This window comes from the organism of the source record quoted next, unplaced genomic scaffold (assembly GCF_019419815.1).
Source record: "Pyrus x bretschneideri cultivar Hongxiangsu unplaced genomic scaffold, Pyrus_bretschneideri_v1 Contig1, whole genome shotgun sequence".
NCBI lineage: Eukaryota > Viridiplantae > Streptophyta > Magnoliopsida > Rosales > Rosaceae > Pyrus > Pyrus x bretschneideri.
In genome coordinates, this window is record NW_025999390.1 from 14,170,292 (window position 1) to 14,183,451 (window position 13,160).

General features: G+C 38.2%; 3 protein-coding genes across 3 annotated transcripts; all 3 read right to left on the reverse strand.

The window, feature by feature from the left end:
* Window positions 1–607: 607 nt before the first annotated feature.
* On the reverse strand, window positions 608–3,405 carry LOC103950220 (DNA repair protein RAD51 homolog). The gene is made up of 9 exons (XM_009361403.2): window positions 3,147–3,405; window positions 2,583–2,727; window positions 2,365–2,475; window positions 2,175–2,266; window positions 1,717–1,811; window positions 1,523–1,636; window positions 1,220–1,349; window positions 994–1,115; window positions 608–919 (listed from the first exon to the last, which is right to left on the reverse strand). The coding sequence occupies exons 1-9, from the start codon at window positions 3,234–3,236 to the stop codon at window positions 796–798; spliced, it is 1,023 nt and encodes a 340-aa protein (XP_009359678.1). The 5' UTR covers window positions 3,237–3,405; the 3' UTR covers window positions 608–795.
* Window positions 3,406–5,799: 2,394 nt separating this feature from the next.
* Window positions 5,800–8,554, reverse strand: LOC103950219 (putative pectinesterase/pectinesterase inhibitor 45). Its single transcript, XM_009361402.3, has 3 exons — window positions 7,478–8,554; window positions 7,234–7,394; window positions 5,800–6,902 (listed from the first exon to the last, which is right to left on the reverse strand). The coding sequence occupies exons 1-3, from the start codon at window positions 8,416–8,418 to the stop codon at window positions 6,205–6,207; spliced, it is 1,800 nt and encodes a 599-aa protein (XP_009359677.2). The 5' UTR covers window positions 8,419–8,554; the 3' UTR covers window positions 5,800–6,204.
* Window positions 8,555–10,196: 1,642 nt separating this feature from the next.
* LOC103950218 (probable pectinesterase/pectinesterase inhibitor 12) lies at window positions 10,197–12,738 on the reverse strand. Its single transcript, XM_009361400.3, has 2 exons — window positions 11,717–12,738; window positions 10,197–10,963 (listed from the first exon to the last, which is right to left on the reverse strand). Exons 1-2 carry the CDS (start codon window positions 12,639–12,641, stop codon window positions 10,275–10,277), a joined length of 1,614 nt encoding a protein of 537 aa, XP_009359675.2. The 5' UTR covers window positions 12,642–12,738; the 3' UTR covers window positions 10,197–10,274.
* Window positions 12,739–13,160: the final 422 nt, after the last annotated feature.

Here is a 13,160-nt window from a genome sequence, read left to right on the forward strand (position 1 = left end):
TAAAAATCTCCGTCTAGCGCTGTGTAGGTCTCATCTAGGTCGTTAGCCACTGCTCCGATTAATGCATAAGCGTTTGAAAATTAAGAAATGATGCCTAGACCTACTGAGGCACCCACCTAGCCCGTCCAGACCCGCTTAAACATCCACCTAGGTTGCAACTTACTTAGACAAAAAATACATAATTTTCATTTTGCATTTTATTTTTTCAATAAATTGTAAGAGACTTATTTTATACTTAAATGAACACACATTATATATTTGTTCTCCATGTTTTCATTATGTTCCAATAGCTCATAATATATATGTTATTCCATTTTGTAGTTTATAATGAAATCATATATATTTTAAGTAAATCATACACTTATTTACACGAAATATAATATATTTAATTAAATTTGTCTAGTCCACCTAGACGCCCATCTAGATCCCGCCTAGCCGCCTAGACGCTAGGTCCTCGCCTGCCATGTCTTTTAAAACCTTGTTTTTAACAACCAATAGGATAATTTATGCTAAATTCATCTAAATAAATATTGTTTTTAACATTTATTGGTCGAATTTGAAGTCACGTTTTTTCACTCTTGAGAATTAACCCAAAAAAAAAAAAAAGGGAAAAAGGGTCCTGTAAATTTCCAAGCTCTTGGCAAGTTGTTCAAAAATTGAACACAAACTTTAGACAAGAAAATACAAAGTTTGTGACATTTTGCTGGGATCCTTGCAGATCTATTACAATAAAGCTACCCCAAGAAAAAATAAAAATAAAAATAAAAACAAACAAGACAAAACACGAGAAGTGTATTAGTCCTTGACGTCGGTGACACCTTCCGGGGAGATCTGAAACCGTGCTTCTGCTTCGGCCAAACAAGGAGAACTTATCACTTTACAGATGCGCTCTTCGCCTCTTCCTTTCCTAACAGCAAGCCTGTCGTAAGAAGAGATAAGTCATTAGTAATGTTCATTGCTAAAGGAAAATTGATTTCTTCTAGTAGTACAAACCTTGTAGTGGAAGCATGAGCCATGATGTTACCACCAATAGGCTTAATTTGAGGACCGGCAAAGATTGCAGAACCATCCACTTGGGCAACCACTTGATTTGTGATCACAACAGCTACGCCAAACTGCGCTCACAGCATACGGAGGGTGAATCCTGATTAATAATAATGCTAAACTAGGGGGTCCAAGTATATGGTGTTAGGATTAGTGAAGCTGTAAGCATTTTTACCTCATCTGCTAACTTCTGGAGGCTCCGGAGAAACTTTGCAAGATGCATTTGACGGGCTGAAAGTTCACCTCTTCCTGAGAAATCTGTTCTGTATAGGGCTGTAGCACTATCTACTATCATGAGAGCAAACCTGTAGAACCAACGTCAATTAGATAATTAGTCTTACCTAAAAATGTGTACACTTGACCAAACTATAAACGAGCATATATGTAGGACTAAGAGGCTCACAACAGACCTTAAGTCATGACTGTCAAAAGTCTACGCACAAGACAAAAGAATGGAAATCATAAATTGTTGTCACACCTTGTTTCTACCATCATGGAGGCTGCTTCGAGCAAGAGCCTTGATTGGTGATCCGTGTTATAAGCTCTAGCATACGCCACATTCTCCAAGACATCAGCACCATTGAGTCCAAACCTGTGGAAACATCATTAATAGTCTCATCTAGCATACACAAACCATATGAGCAAGTTCACCTCAAGGTATCTATAGCAAACCTCTCTGCAATCTGTAAGAGTCTTTGTGGCCTGAATGTACCCTCAGCATCAATGTACATTGCTTTTCCCTCACCGCCTCCTTGATCCAAGGGAAGCTGAAACATGGAAATGAATTAGAATTGCACTGTAACAAGTGAAATAAAAGGTTGGAGGTGGGTGGTTCCTTGTACAAATTGATTGATTGATTTCTTTGTCTAGCCTACGAGTAAATTGTGAACCATAGACAAGGATCTCAAGAGCCCATCCACGTGAATAACTTTTCAGTTATGGCAGAATTACATATTTTAGGAAAACATGATACTCAGTGTATGCATTATCCCTTCACGCGGTTGAATTGCAACCACATTGTCAAGGCAACAGAACATCTGGAAGCCAGATCTAGGGTCTAAAAGGATTATACTAATGTCTTCTTATGAAGCACCAGAACAACATATTAAACAGAAAATAAACTCACTTACTTGGCAAGTTACACAAAGTGTGTGACACAACTGGGTCTTTCCAGAACGGAATTCGCCATATATCTCGGTAATAGATCCTGTCTCAATTCCTCCTGTTACAAGAAAACCACGCCATATCAACTTTAAGTTTAAAGTATTGCATTTGTGTTGGTAAAATAAGGACTCAATTCTAAGAACATTGGAAACTGACCCTCCAATATCTTATCAAGTTCTCTTGATCCAGAAGTAATTTGAATGATTTCGAGTCTCTGTGCGTGGAGCTGGCCAGCACTAGTAAAACCCAAAGGCACAAGTTTGGAGGCTGCAATGAAATGAAACAAGCCAGGCAGCGGAATATCAAATTATCGCAAATAGTGATTCGCTTTATAAGAATGGTGGGAAAATGAACAAAATAAATAAATGACATACCTGCTTCGATGATCTTGTCAACTTTAGCGTCGCTGATTCCTTTGATTTGCAGAAGATCCTTCCTGGGAGAGTAAGCGACAGCTTCAACAGTGCAAAGACCCGCATCCTTAAGTTTCTTTACATCAATGGAAGCTATGCCGGACGCCTTGAATCGAAGAAATTAGAACATTTCATCATCAGCTAAACAAAGATTGTTGCTTTCATTGAGATCTACGCAATCCAGATTCTCAATTTCTTCCAAAATATTTATAAAAAGAAAAGACAAACCCATATGAAATTGGAAATAACGCACAGGTCGGTTGCTGGCTAGGGTTTCTCATATCATAGTGGGTAAAGAACAAAACCCAAGACGGATAATTCAAAGTACAACGAAAAACCCGTATAAAATGTACAATCTTGAACAACAATTCACAGAAATTCGAACCCAATTTCAAAGAAAATGAGAACCCATTTCTTAAATTTCAAATCTGAGCAAGAAAACCCCATCGGAAGCAGATTGAAGAAGAACCCACATGGAGAAGCCATTCAATTGCTCGAAACGAGTGTGAATTGAAATGGGTTTACCTGAAGTTGATCGACGGGGACAGGGCCATGGTGCATTTCTTGGAGCTCGTCTTGTTGCTGGGCAGTCCTCTGATTGCCCTGCTGCTCCATGGTTCCGCTGATTGTAGCTCTAACGACGACGGCGTCGACCGACTGAAAGACACAGAAGGAGAAGCAGAAGACGAGCAGAGAGGATGGGGAAGAACGAGAGGGAATTGGTATTTTTAAAAGCCTTTAAGGAGCGCCAAAGCAGCAACACAGAGCTTGCTACGGAAGCTTTGGAGAGGTGCTTCTTGATTGCCTAGGTAGATAGATTGAAGAAAATTGCTTGTGGGTTGAGGCCCAATTTTATAAATCTACAGTTTGGCCTGTAGCCAAGCCTGTTTGTGGTGGTTAAGTTGAGCCCAATTGAAATCCAATTGTGAATAAAACAGCGTTTGATCGTTCATTGCGCGCTCAAATGTTGTGACATGCCAACATGAAATAGTTAAACATAATCCCGTCTAGAATTATAGTTCTAAAAAAAATATTTCGAAATGAACAATGTAGGCCATGCTTATATATCATCTCCATCCGAAGAGGCTAAACATAACCCTCTCAATAATTTATTAATTTTAAGTTTATACTTTAAATTTATTGGTTAATTTAGTTAAACTACTGTTGAATGTTTTTAAATCTAGCCATTGAATTTAAATCAATTATTGCAACTAAAAAGCTGAGTTCCAAAAAAAGGCTAAGAGGAGAGCTACATTTGGCCAGTCTGATGCCCTTTGGCCAAATAATTGTCTGGTGGGCTTCACAGAATTATAGTTCAGTCAGTTGGAAATAAGTTTTTAGACAATTCAAATCATTTTTTTTACTTTTAAATCTTTAGTCATCCCCATTAAAAATAGAAAATTTTAATGAAAAGCTCAAGGTACTGTTTACTTTAACGAAAAACCACATTTTTACACTAAAAAGTAATCCTAGTAGTATTCACTTTACTCTTTATTTTGTCCTCATCGTTAAAACTCAAAGTTTTCAAATCATTTTCATTAGTTTTCCTTTAAAAATAACATCACAACCTGTAAATTGCACGACCAAGGCATTTGCTCATCATTTTAATTCAATCAGTAACATCGGTATATTACTAGTATTAAGTATTGTTATCAACTTATTAACAGACCGATGGCATAAAAATTAGCAACAAAAAAGTAGATGTAGTAGCACCACTCGGCATGTCAATGGTTTACGCGTCACACAATACCGCTTTGTGTACCTTATAGTTAATGCATTAATTCTACATAAACATATGTTGATGTATATCTATCATCTGGTTTTTTTTTTTTTTAAGTGGACCATTTATCATATCATAATTTAATTATATTTAATTGGACTCTAAGAATTGATTGGAGCAACTAGTAATACGGTGCACTGGTGCAGTGATATTTTTTTTTATTTGTAAGTAAAAGATTTCAAGTTCGATTCACATGAATGGTGAAGATGTATACTAAAACATTTATTCAATCATGAAAGATTATGATCTCAACTTGAGGTAGTCATATATAAGAATAAACTTCATTTTGTTATAAGTTACAATATTTTTTTAGATTTCGTCTTAAGAAATTTGGCTTCACATAATGATAAACAAGTCCAATTAATATGCAATGTAATATTGGAAATGAAAGGTATTCACTTAAATTGGTTGAAGACGTTGTTTTGTATGTATTTATAAAATTTTACTTAGAAAGAGAAGCATTCACGAAGTCATTGACTCGCTGAAAACGCACATGCAATAACTTTAGAGACTATGTTGTGCTAATGTAGTTCTTTGTATTTATAGAAGTTTCATTAAGGATAAGTAAGTATTTTTTTTACTACATCTCGATAAATGCACTCTTGTAATAATTAAGTCTCGACAAAATGTAGTCTTCTCGTAATTTAGCTTTAAACATGTGCAATTACAATGGTAAAGTGGCGACGATGAAAAGCCTGTTTTCATAAGACCGAAGCTGTGGCACAGAAAATGCCCAAATAGTGAGCCTGAAGCTGTTTAAGTTTTTAGATACATGGCGGCTCCAGGGTCATCATTGGCCTAAATGGTTGAACTGTAAGCGTCCTGTAATCACCATATTGTCTTAAATTGGATGAAATTAATTAAATTGTTGCTAACAAAATCCATGTAGTGTTATCAATTTTAATGTGAGGAATATGTGAAAGTTATTTTCACGTTAAAAGCCTATGTCGTCTCTCGATTAAGAATTATATCCATCTTCCTCCATCAATCATGAACTTTTTTTGTTCAAATTCCCGTCTTTTGCATCTCAAATCATCACCTTTTAATGTTAATATCGAAATCCTATCAATTTAAGCAGACCTAATGATTACTGAATATGGATTTTAATTAAGTAACATGTTCAAAGTTCTAAAACAACAAATGTGGTTAGGTCACTTAATCAAAGGCAGTGTGTCCGTCCTCATGTAAGTTCGAGAACTGCCCTCCACGTAAATTAGAATAAAGGTTAGACTATAATTTGTATTAAGAAAAAGAATGAATACAATAATTTAACCCATATTTTGCTTGATGTAATCCTCCAATGTTTGTCCTTTTATTCTTGAAATTTGCATGTTTGAGTTTTGATGTTATGCCTTTACTTAACATCATATCAAGGAGAGACGTGAAAGAACTTTTGTATTTGGAGCAAAATGTCAAAACAACACCAAAAACAAGTAGACAGTCCATTTCCAAGTACATCACACTCGTTTTGGAACAATGTTTCGGATCAAAGAGCTAAAATTTGGAAAACATGGAAACCTAAGCGTTCAATCTGGTACAACCTAGAACTCAATTCAATGAATTTTGCTACACGATGAACCGTATGTTTTTCGTACGTAATTCAATTTTTTATCTTCGTTTAAGGCTAATATATTTAGCGTGTTGCAAATACAAAAGGATGTCAATTTCACTCCCTTGATGATCGATGTTAAAACAAAGAAACTGACAACATTACCATTTCACTCCAGACACAAATGTTCCACTCTTCTTGGTCAGATAACTCAACATCATCATCGTCATCTCCGTGTCACAAACCAACTCCGTTTAACTTTCAAATAGGCCGAAGCGAACAGGAACACCCACACCCATAAGCCAAGCGTGCCCCTTCAGGAAAGGCCCTGCAGTATAATGCATTGCCTCTTGCTTGTCAATTTTCTTGTATCCATCCCACTTCACTCTGTTGTCAGTTTTCGCGCCCGGTCCCTTGTTGTTATACTCTGCGTAATACAATGTTTTCAACGCGAAATCTCCTTCCCACTGTGTCCATCCATCGGGGTGAATCAGGTCCTCAATTGTCGAATCCATCACTATGGTTCTCGAGAATTCCTTCGATGGCCTTCCGAGGTAGGTCTTGAATTGGGACTTTACTGGCTCAAGATCTTTGTCCGGCATGATTTTGCAATTCTGTAACACTATTCCTGTGGTTTCCTGTTTGTCAGTCCTTCCCTGGGCTGTGACAGTGTTTTGTTGGTTTTCCAAAGGCTTGCGAACGTAGATCAAGCAGTTTTGGAAGATGGCAGCAGCGTCGCCAAAGATGAAATCAACGGTGCCTGAAATGACACAGCTCTTATAGAACTGCCGATGAGTTTGTGCGTATAATGTGCTTTGGTACCCTTCAAATCGGCAGTTCAGAAAAATAGTGCGGTCTGCTTGGACTCTTGCTGCCACTGCCTGATGCTTCTCAGGTCCAGCCGTGTTTCTAAATCCCATCGACTTTGCCATAAAACCTTCCCCTAAGACCACTGCAATTGAATCAAAAGGAAAAAAAAAAGAGTTAAGTAACATTGACACTAGCTTGAAATGGTGAGTTAGGCCTTACACATGCTCTATATCTTCTATTGTTATAAGACATATACATCACTTGTTGCCTAATTTGAGCGCATGTATTGCGATGCAAAAGGAGAGTGATTTCCACACATTCATTTTCTCGCCCTATACACCCATGTTTATTTATGGTTCCGGCCTTTGGTTTTATCAAAAGAAAATCAAGGGACAAAATTAAACACGAGTGTGCAGGAGGATGAGAATGATGTGCTGAAATTATTTCTTGGTGCAAATTTGTTGAGCCCATACCGAAGGGTGCAGTTTGGAATATCCTAACTTTATCAGCAAAGTTCTTATTTCCGGTGATGATGCTCTTCTGTGACCCATCGCCGTACATTGTAATGTTCGGCATCTTCTTTGTCACAGTCACAGTCTCATCATAGACTCCTTCTTTAACATAGATGACATACCTGAATTTTCATAAGGGTAAAAACACTGATAAATAAAGATAACAAGATAATGAAAATCATTATTTTTTTAACACAATACATACCGTCCTTCGTATTTTTCTGGTATTTTTTCCAAGGCTTCACTAATGGTTTTGTAGTTTCCACTGCCATCTTTTGCCACTGTCACGTTGGGGGTGAGCTTCTCGTCGTTTTTCTTCAACATCCTTCGGTCCTCGTGACTCATCCAGGTAGGGAATCCGCTCTTGTCGTGCGATAGAAGGCGGCGATTGGATCCTGCAGCTGCTTCTGCACCCAGTGGCTGCAATTGGTTAAGAAGTGAAAGCATGGCCAGAGAATTGCTAGTGAATTCCTTAGAAGCCTGCAACATCTTCTCCAACTCGGACTTCAATTTTCCATCAGGAAACCCGTCGACGCATGTCTGCTGGTAAGATATCACTGCACTCAACCAGCTGTTCAAGACGCCCGTGTGAACCTTCCCCGACTCAATGTTGTTGCCAAGCTGAGAAACGGCGTCCCCTAATTCCTCCTTGGCATCATCGAACAACACTTTGCAATCCTCAAACGCTCCCTTCTCTTCCGGGCTATTGAAAGTCAGCTCAGCAGTTTTGCTATAGGCACTCTTGGCCTCGTCTGAGGCGGCTGAGATAGCAGTCTTGATGAATGCCTTGGGTTTCGTTTCGTCCTTTGCCTTTTCAATGATGCCCTCGCACTTGTCCTTGTAATCTGCCACGCTGCACATCTCTTTCAGGATCTTCTGACCATTCGAAGGCACTTTGTTCTTCGGTGGTGCGTTTTTCTGTTGAGGAGCCTTCGGTGCAACTTTGCCTTGCTTAGCATTGCCCTCCTTTGCATTGCCCTTCTTAGTACCTTTATTATTAAGTTTGTTGACAATGAAATAAGCTCCGACGGCAATCAAAACAAGGAGGAGAATGACGATGACCGCAATGATAATTCTCTTCTTGAACTTACGTGCATTCTCGGTCTTTCGGCGTTCGGTAAGTTGGTCGAAATCCTGAAATGCCATTGCGAAAGGTGGCTATAAGGCAGAGGAACCTCTGCCTTAATAATTCAGGGCCAAGCACAGGGGGAAAGCACCGATTCGAGCAAGAGACAGTAAAGAGATTGAAATACAATGGTGTTTCAGCTTTAATCGTTTTCGCTTTTCGCCTTCTCTCTCTATCTCGTTGTTCTTCTCTTCCGGAATTTCGAATGTCCATTATTATTTTGGCAATTGACAGATGAGGTCTGGTCGAGAGAGTTTTCAGGTATTCTATTTTTTTTTTAAAGTTAGTTGAAGACGACAACAAGGGGTCCTTTCCTTTCTTCCTTTCCAACCGCATTTCCCTCGTAGATCATTTCAAAATTACATTCATACCCCTTACTGCCAAACAACGTATGAACATATATTGTTCAAAATTGTCAATGAATTCATGGTTGTGTGTGTTCTTTTGTGAGGTTAGGATTGAAGTCATAACAAACTCATGACTCCAATCAATGGACTAAGCCAGTCAAGCATTATATATATTTGGCTATTCTCAACATTCTTCAACTAATTAAAGAATAAATCATGCTAGAAGGGCAACATTTTGACTAGATTAGCTGCCTTTGTGATGTTTGTTTACTTGTAACACCAATTGTTATTATTTAGTGCTAATCGACATATCAATTCTATCACGTCACGAGCAGGGGCGGATTCAGAATTTTAAGGTCGAGAGGTTCCAATGTAAAAGGTTTAAAAATAGGGGTGTGATATATACACACACCTTTTTACTTCTCACACACTTTTCTAATTTTCGGCCATTAGATCAGATATATTAGAAAAGATCAAAGAACATAAATTAACAGGCACACACCCCTAAAAATAATATTACAAGTTACAAAGTCTAAACTGTAAGCGTCTTTTTTAGCAAGGTCATTTATATTTAAAAAAAAAGTCTGTTCCCTTAAAAAAATTGTACCATTTGGGTCTTCTTCCGAACGAGGAGTCTTCTGCAAGCTTGCAACCCATTCACCCTCCTTGAAAGAAATTGCTTAGACTATAAGGCTTATAACTATATGGCATTTAACAATACAAATAAAACTGCTTAAACTGTAGAACTTATAACAGCTAGGAATGGAATGGTCCTCCCCACCCAAACATTTGGAGGGTCCTCGAAGGACCTCCATAGATGTTTTTCCCAGATGTCAAGTGGTATGGGACCACCCTGGTCCCTCTATGAATCCACCCATGGTCATGAGGTAGGTTAATATGGTCATTACACGCCAATTACGAATACAAGAGTGATGACATGGAGAGTACATTTGTGTACCACATTTTAATCATATTACTTGACGAGTTATGTGCACAACATACATTGAAAGAGTTAAAGTCATTGATCGATTAAAAAATCACATGAATTTTGTAAAAATAGCATTTCTTTTTCTTTAGAATTTTAACTAGCAAACATGGATTTGGACAATTAGTTAGGGCAGTCTGTCCATTTTCTTGTACTAAAGTTTAAATTTCTCTCCTTATAGATTATAGTAATTTAGAATGTCGTATTGCAAAAAATAAAATAAAAAATTGACCGATAAACTATTCAAGGGTTCTTGTGAGGGCTCAAAATTATGGAGCGGCGTCGAGTGACTATATTTCTTTAACTTTCCAAATTTCCTTTAGAATCATGAGGGCAGTGGTCAAATTGTAAGCTTTTTATTTGGGGTTCATGGTTTGCACTTTGAACTGTCCAAAGTGTAGAACATCCTATAAGAAAATACACCCTCCCCCTATACCCCTAAAAAATCAGAAAATATTTCACCACATCCATGCAACTTCACCTTTGATACATATTTTGAAATTGTTGTAAAAAATTATTTCAAACAAAAGTATTCATACAGAGATCAGATGCCATCATCATAAGGAAATGAAGTGTACTGCAGCCATTCATCACCAGCAATAAACTCTTGCACAGTGAAATTGGATGCATCATAATAGTCCATAACATGATGTCCTTTCCAGTTCACTCTATTTTCCGTCCCAGCGCCAGGACCATAATTCCCATACTCTCCATAGTACAAAGTGTTCAACCCTAGGTCCCCGGACCAATTTTTCCACCCAGTCGGGTCAATAAAGTCGTCAATGTAGGACTCCAGGACAACAGTCGTAGAGTAATTCTTCCACGGCCTGCCTAAGTAGCTTTTGACAATGCTGGAATTGGAGTACAACTCATCAGTGGCAATAATGGAGCAGTTCTGCACGGAGATTCCTGTGTTTTGATCTAGTGTCTCCCTGGACTGCGCTGTGACGACTGTGAATTGTCCCGGCATTGGCATTTTCGACACGATGCTGCATGCTTGAAATACAACTGCGGCGTTACCAAATATGTAGTCTATGGTTCCGAATATGTCGCACTCTCTATAGAATTGTCTAAAAGAGTGTACGTATAATGTGTCTTGGTAGCCATCGATGGTGCATTTGTAAATTGCAGCCAAGTCTGCATTAATTCTCAGAGCAACTGCTTGGTGCTTTATTGGCCCTGCCGTGTTCTGAATTGTTATGTCTCTTGCTAGAAAGCCCTCTCCGGACACAGCTGGAAAAATTGAGAATGTTGGTTGGGTTAAACAATCTGGGAATGAACTCATGAAAGGTTATCAAATGTAAACATGATTTTCAAAAATTGCACTATATCCCCTACGATTAAGCATGTTATCGATCTCAATCCAAATTGAGACTTTTATCGTAATCTTATCTAACTTTTGTAACGTGTGCGTCTTATAAGGGGTGAAAAGTTCATTTTAAAACATTGGATCTTGTACTTTGACCGATCGATGAGACTTGAAATGACCTTTTCATCCTCTCACATGAAACACGTAAACAAGTGGAATAGACGAAATGCAGATAGAAAGTTTGATTTGGACTAATAACAAGTTTTAACCACAATAGTACCATTAAGGATTTTCTTATATTGCACTAATCCTCATTGTGGTGGGGTAGGAAATGTCAGTAATATCCAAATCAAACTTTTTATTTTAATTTTGACCAAAATTTGCTCATATGTTAGGGTGAAAAGGTCAGTTAAAAACATTGAGCTTGTTCAATTCATAAATAAGAATTTTAGATGACTTTGTCACCCTTTCACACTAACGCGTATGAACAAAATTAAACAAAATCAGATGAAAGTTCGATTTGGACTGAGAGTGAGACGGTAGCATGTTTGACCACAAAAGTATCGTCAAGCATCTTCTCACCACAAGACTGACATTGACATATGACTCCAGTATGGGGGAAGAAGAAGACAGTAAAATTGAAGATAGCAAGGAAAGCATTTAGAAATATTAATTACCGACGGTTGCAGATCTGAATGTACTCCATCCATCAACAACACTCCGGTTACCAGTGATGAAAGTGATGTCACTTCCGTCTCCAAGAAGAACAATGTTCGTCTTGTAGCTCGGAATCTCCACATTTTCTTCGTAAACCCCTTCCTTAACATATATAATGGTCCTATCATAACTATTATTTGGAGCAAAAATAATAGCATCACTAATTGTGGTGAAGTTCCCTGATCCATCCGCGGCAACCGTTAGGACTTCACTGGGGTTATATTCGTCACCGGAACTCTCCAATATCCGCCGGTCTCTCCTCGATAACCACCTCGGAACGCTCATGAGACGGCGATTTGTGCGCCCTTTATTGGTCCCTTGTTTTGAGATAGCTGAGAGAGAATTGCTTACATATTTGTATGTGCTAGTCAAGGAGTTAACTAGGGTTGGCTTCATAGGGCCAGAAGCAGAATCCAACCCTTCCATGCAAGTGTTCTTGTTTGTGAGAGCGGCGCTGAGGTAAGCCCTAGCATCGTTGAGTTTCTTGGCTTTTCGCGTTTGGACTCGAGACACAGATCTTTGTAAGGAAGAGAGAGTGATTTGGTGGAGCTCCTTGCAGTCCTGGACAGCTCCCTTCTGCTTCTCGACGATGTTTGAGTACTGTCCGGCCTTGTAGATGAGATCGGTGAGCTTTCCGGCTTCGGAGATAGCGACTTGGAGGGATTGGAGGAGGTAGGAGATGATGTTGGGGGTGATGTTTATTGAGATTGAGAGCTTCAACGAGTCGAAGCAGATGTCTGGGTAGGGTGCGGACTTGCAGAATGATCTTATGGACGCCAAATGGGGATTAAAAGTAGTTGTGTTTGACGACGAAGAAGAAGAAGAAATGTGGAGAAATAAGATTATGCAGAGGAGCTGCAGCAGTTTTGGAGTGGAGGAAGCCATGAGAGGACTCAGAGGAGGAGTTGGGAGAAAAAGAAGCTTGATGTAAACATGTAAGAGTCTAGAGATTTTTCAGCGTGATCGGTATAGTATACCATGTGTCATTATATAAATGATGAGATATGCATGTTAAAATTTAATAACTTAAATAATAAAATTTATCATCACTTATATAAAAACATATAATGTATCACTCGTATTTCGATCGCAATACAAAATTTCTGTTAAGAGTCAGAATATATAAGAGCATAAAAGTGCACAACTTGTCGGTGTGGCCTGTTAATATATCTTTTGGAACATAAATGGATATTTCTTAGCTTATGAACAACACGGATTCTGATATGGTCCTATTTTAAAAATAATAATAATGATAACTAGACGACAATGACAATGTTAATTAAACATATATAAGTATTATTTGTCACATAATAAAAGAAATAAATATATAAAATATACAATCGATTACAAAGTAAATTCCGAATTCTTCAACTCTTGTTTTTTTAGTTTGATTCATGTTTCACG

Coding starts and splice junctions, on each gene's coding strand:
- LOC103950218 (XM_009361400.3), bottom strand. CDS start 12,641: ATGGCTTCCTCCACTCCAAAACTGCTGCAGCTCCTCTGCATAATCTTA. Junction 10,964..11,716: donor ATTCAGATCTGCAACCGTCG/GTAATTAATATT, acceptor CAATTTTTCCAG/CTGTGTCCGGAGAGGGCTTT.
- LOC103950219 (XM_009361402.3), bottom strand. CDS start 8,418: ATGGCATTTCAGGATTTCGACCAACTTACCGAACGCCGAAAGACCGAG. Junction 7,395..7,477: donor CCAGAAAAATACGAAGGACG/GTATGTATTGTG, acceptor ATGAAAATTCAG/GTATGTCATCTATGTTAAAG. Junction 6,903..7,233: donor ATTCCAAACTGCACCCTTCG/GTATGGGCTCAA, acceptor ATTCAATTGCAG/TGGTCTTAGGGGAAGGTTTT.
- LOC103950220 (XM_009361403.2), bottom strand. CDS start 3,236: ATGGAGCAGCAGGGCAATCAGAGGACTGCCCAGCAACAAGACGAGCTC. Junction 1,116..1,219: donor TCCAGAAGTTAGCAGATGAG/GTAAAAATGCTT, acceptor CTGTGAGCGCAG/TTTGGCGTAGCTGTTGTGAT. Junction 920..993: donor GCTCATGCTTCCACTACAAG/GTTTGTACTACT, acceptor TTCTTACGACAG/GCTTGCTGTTAGGAAAGGAA.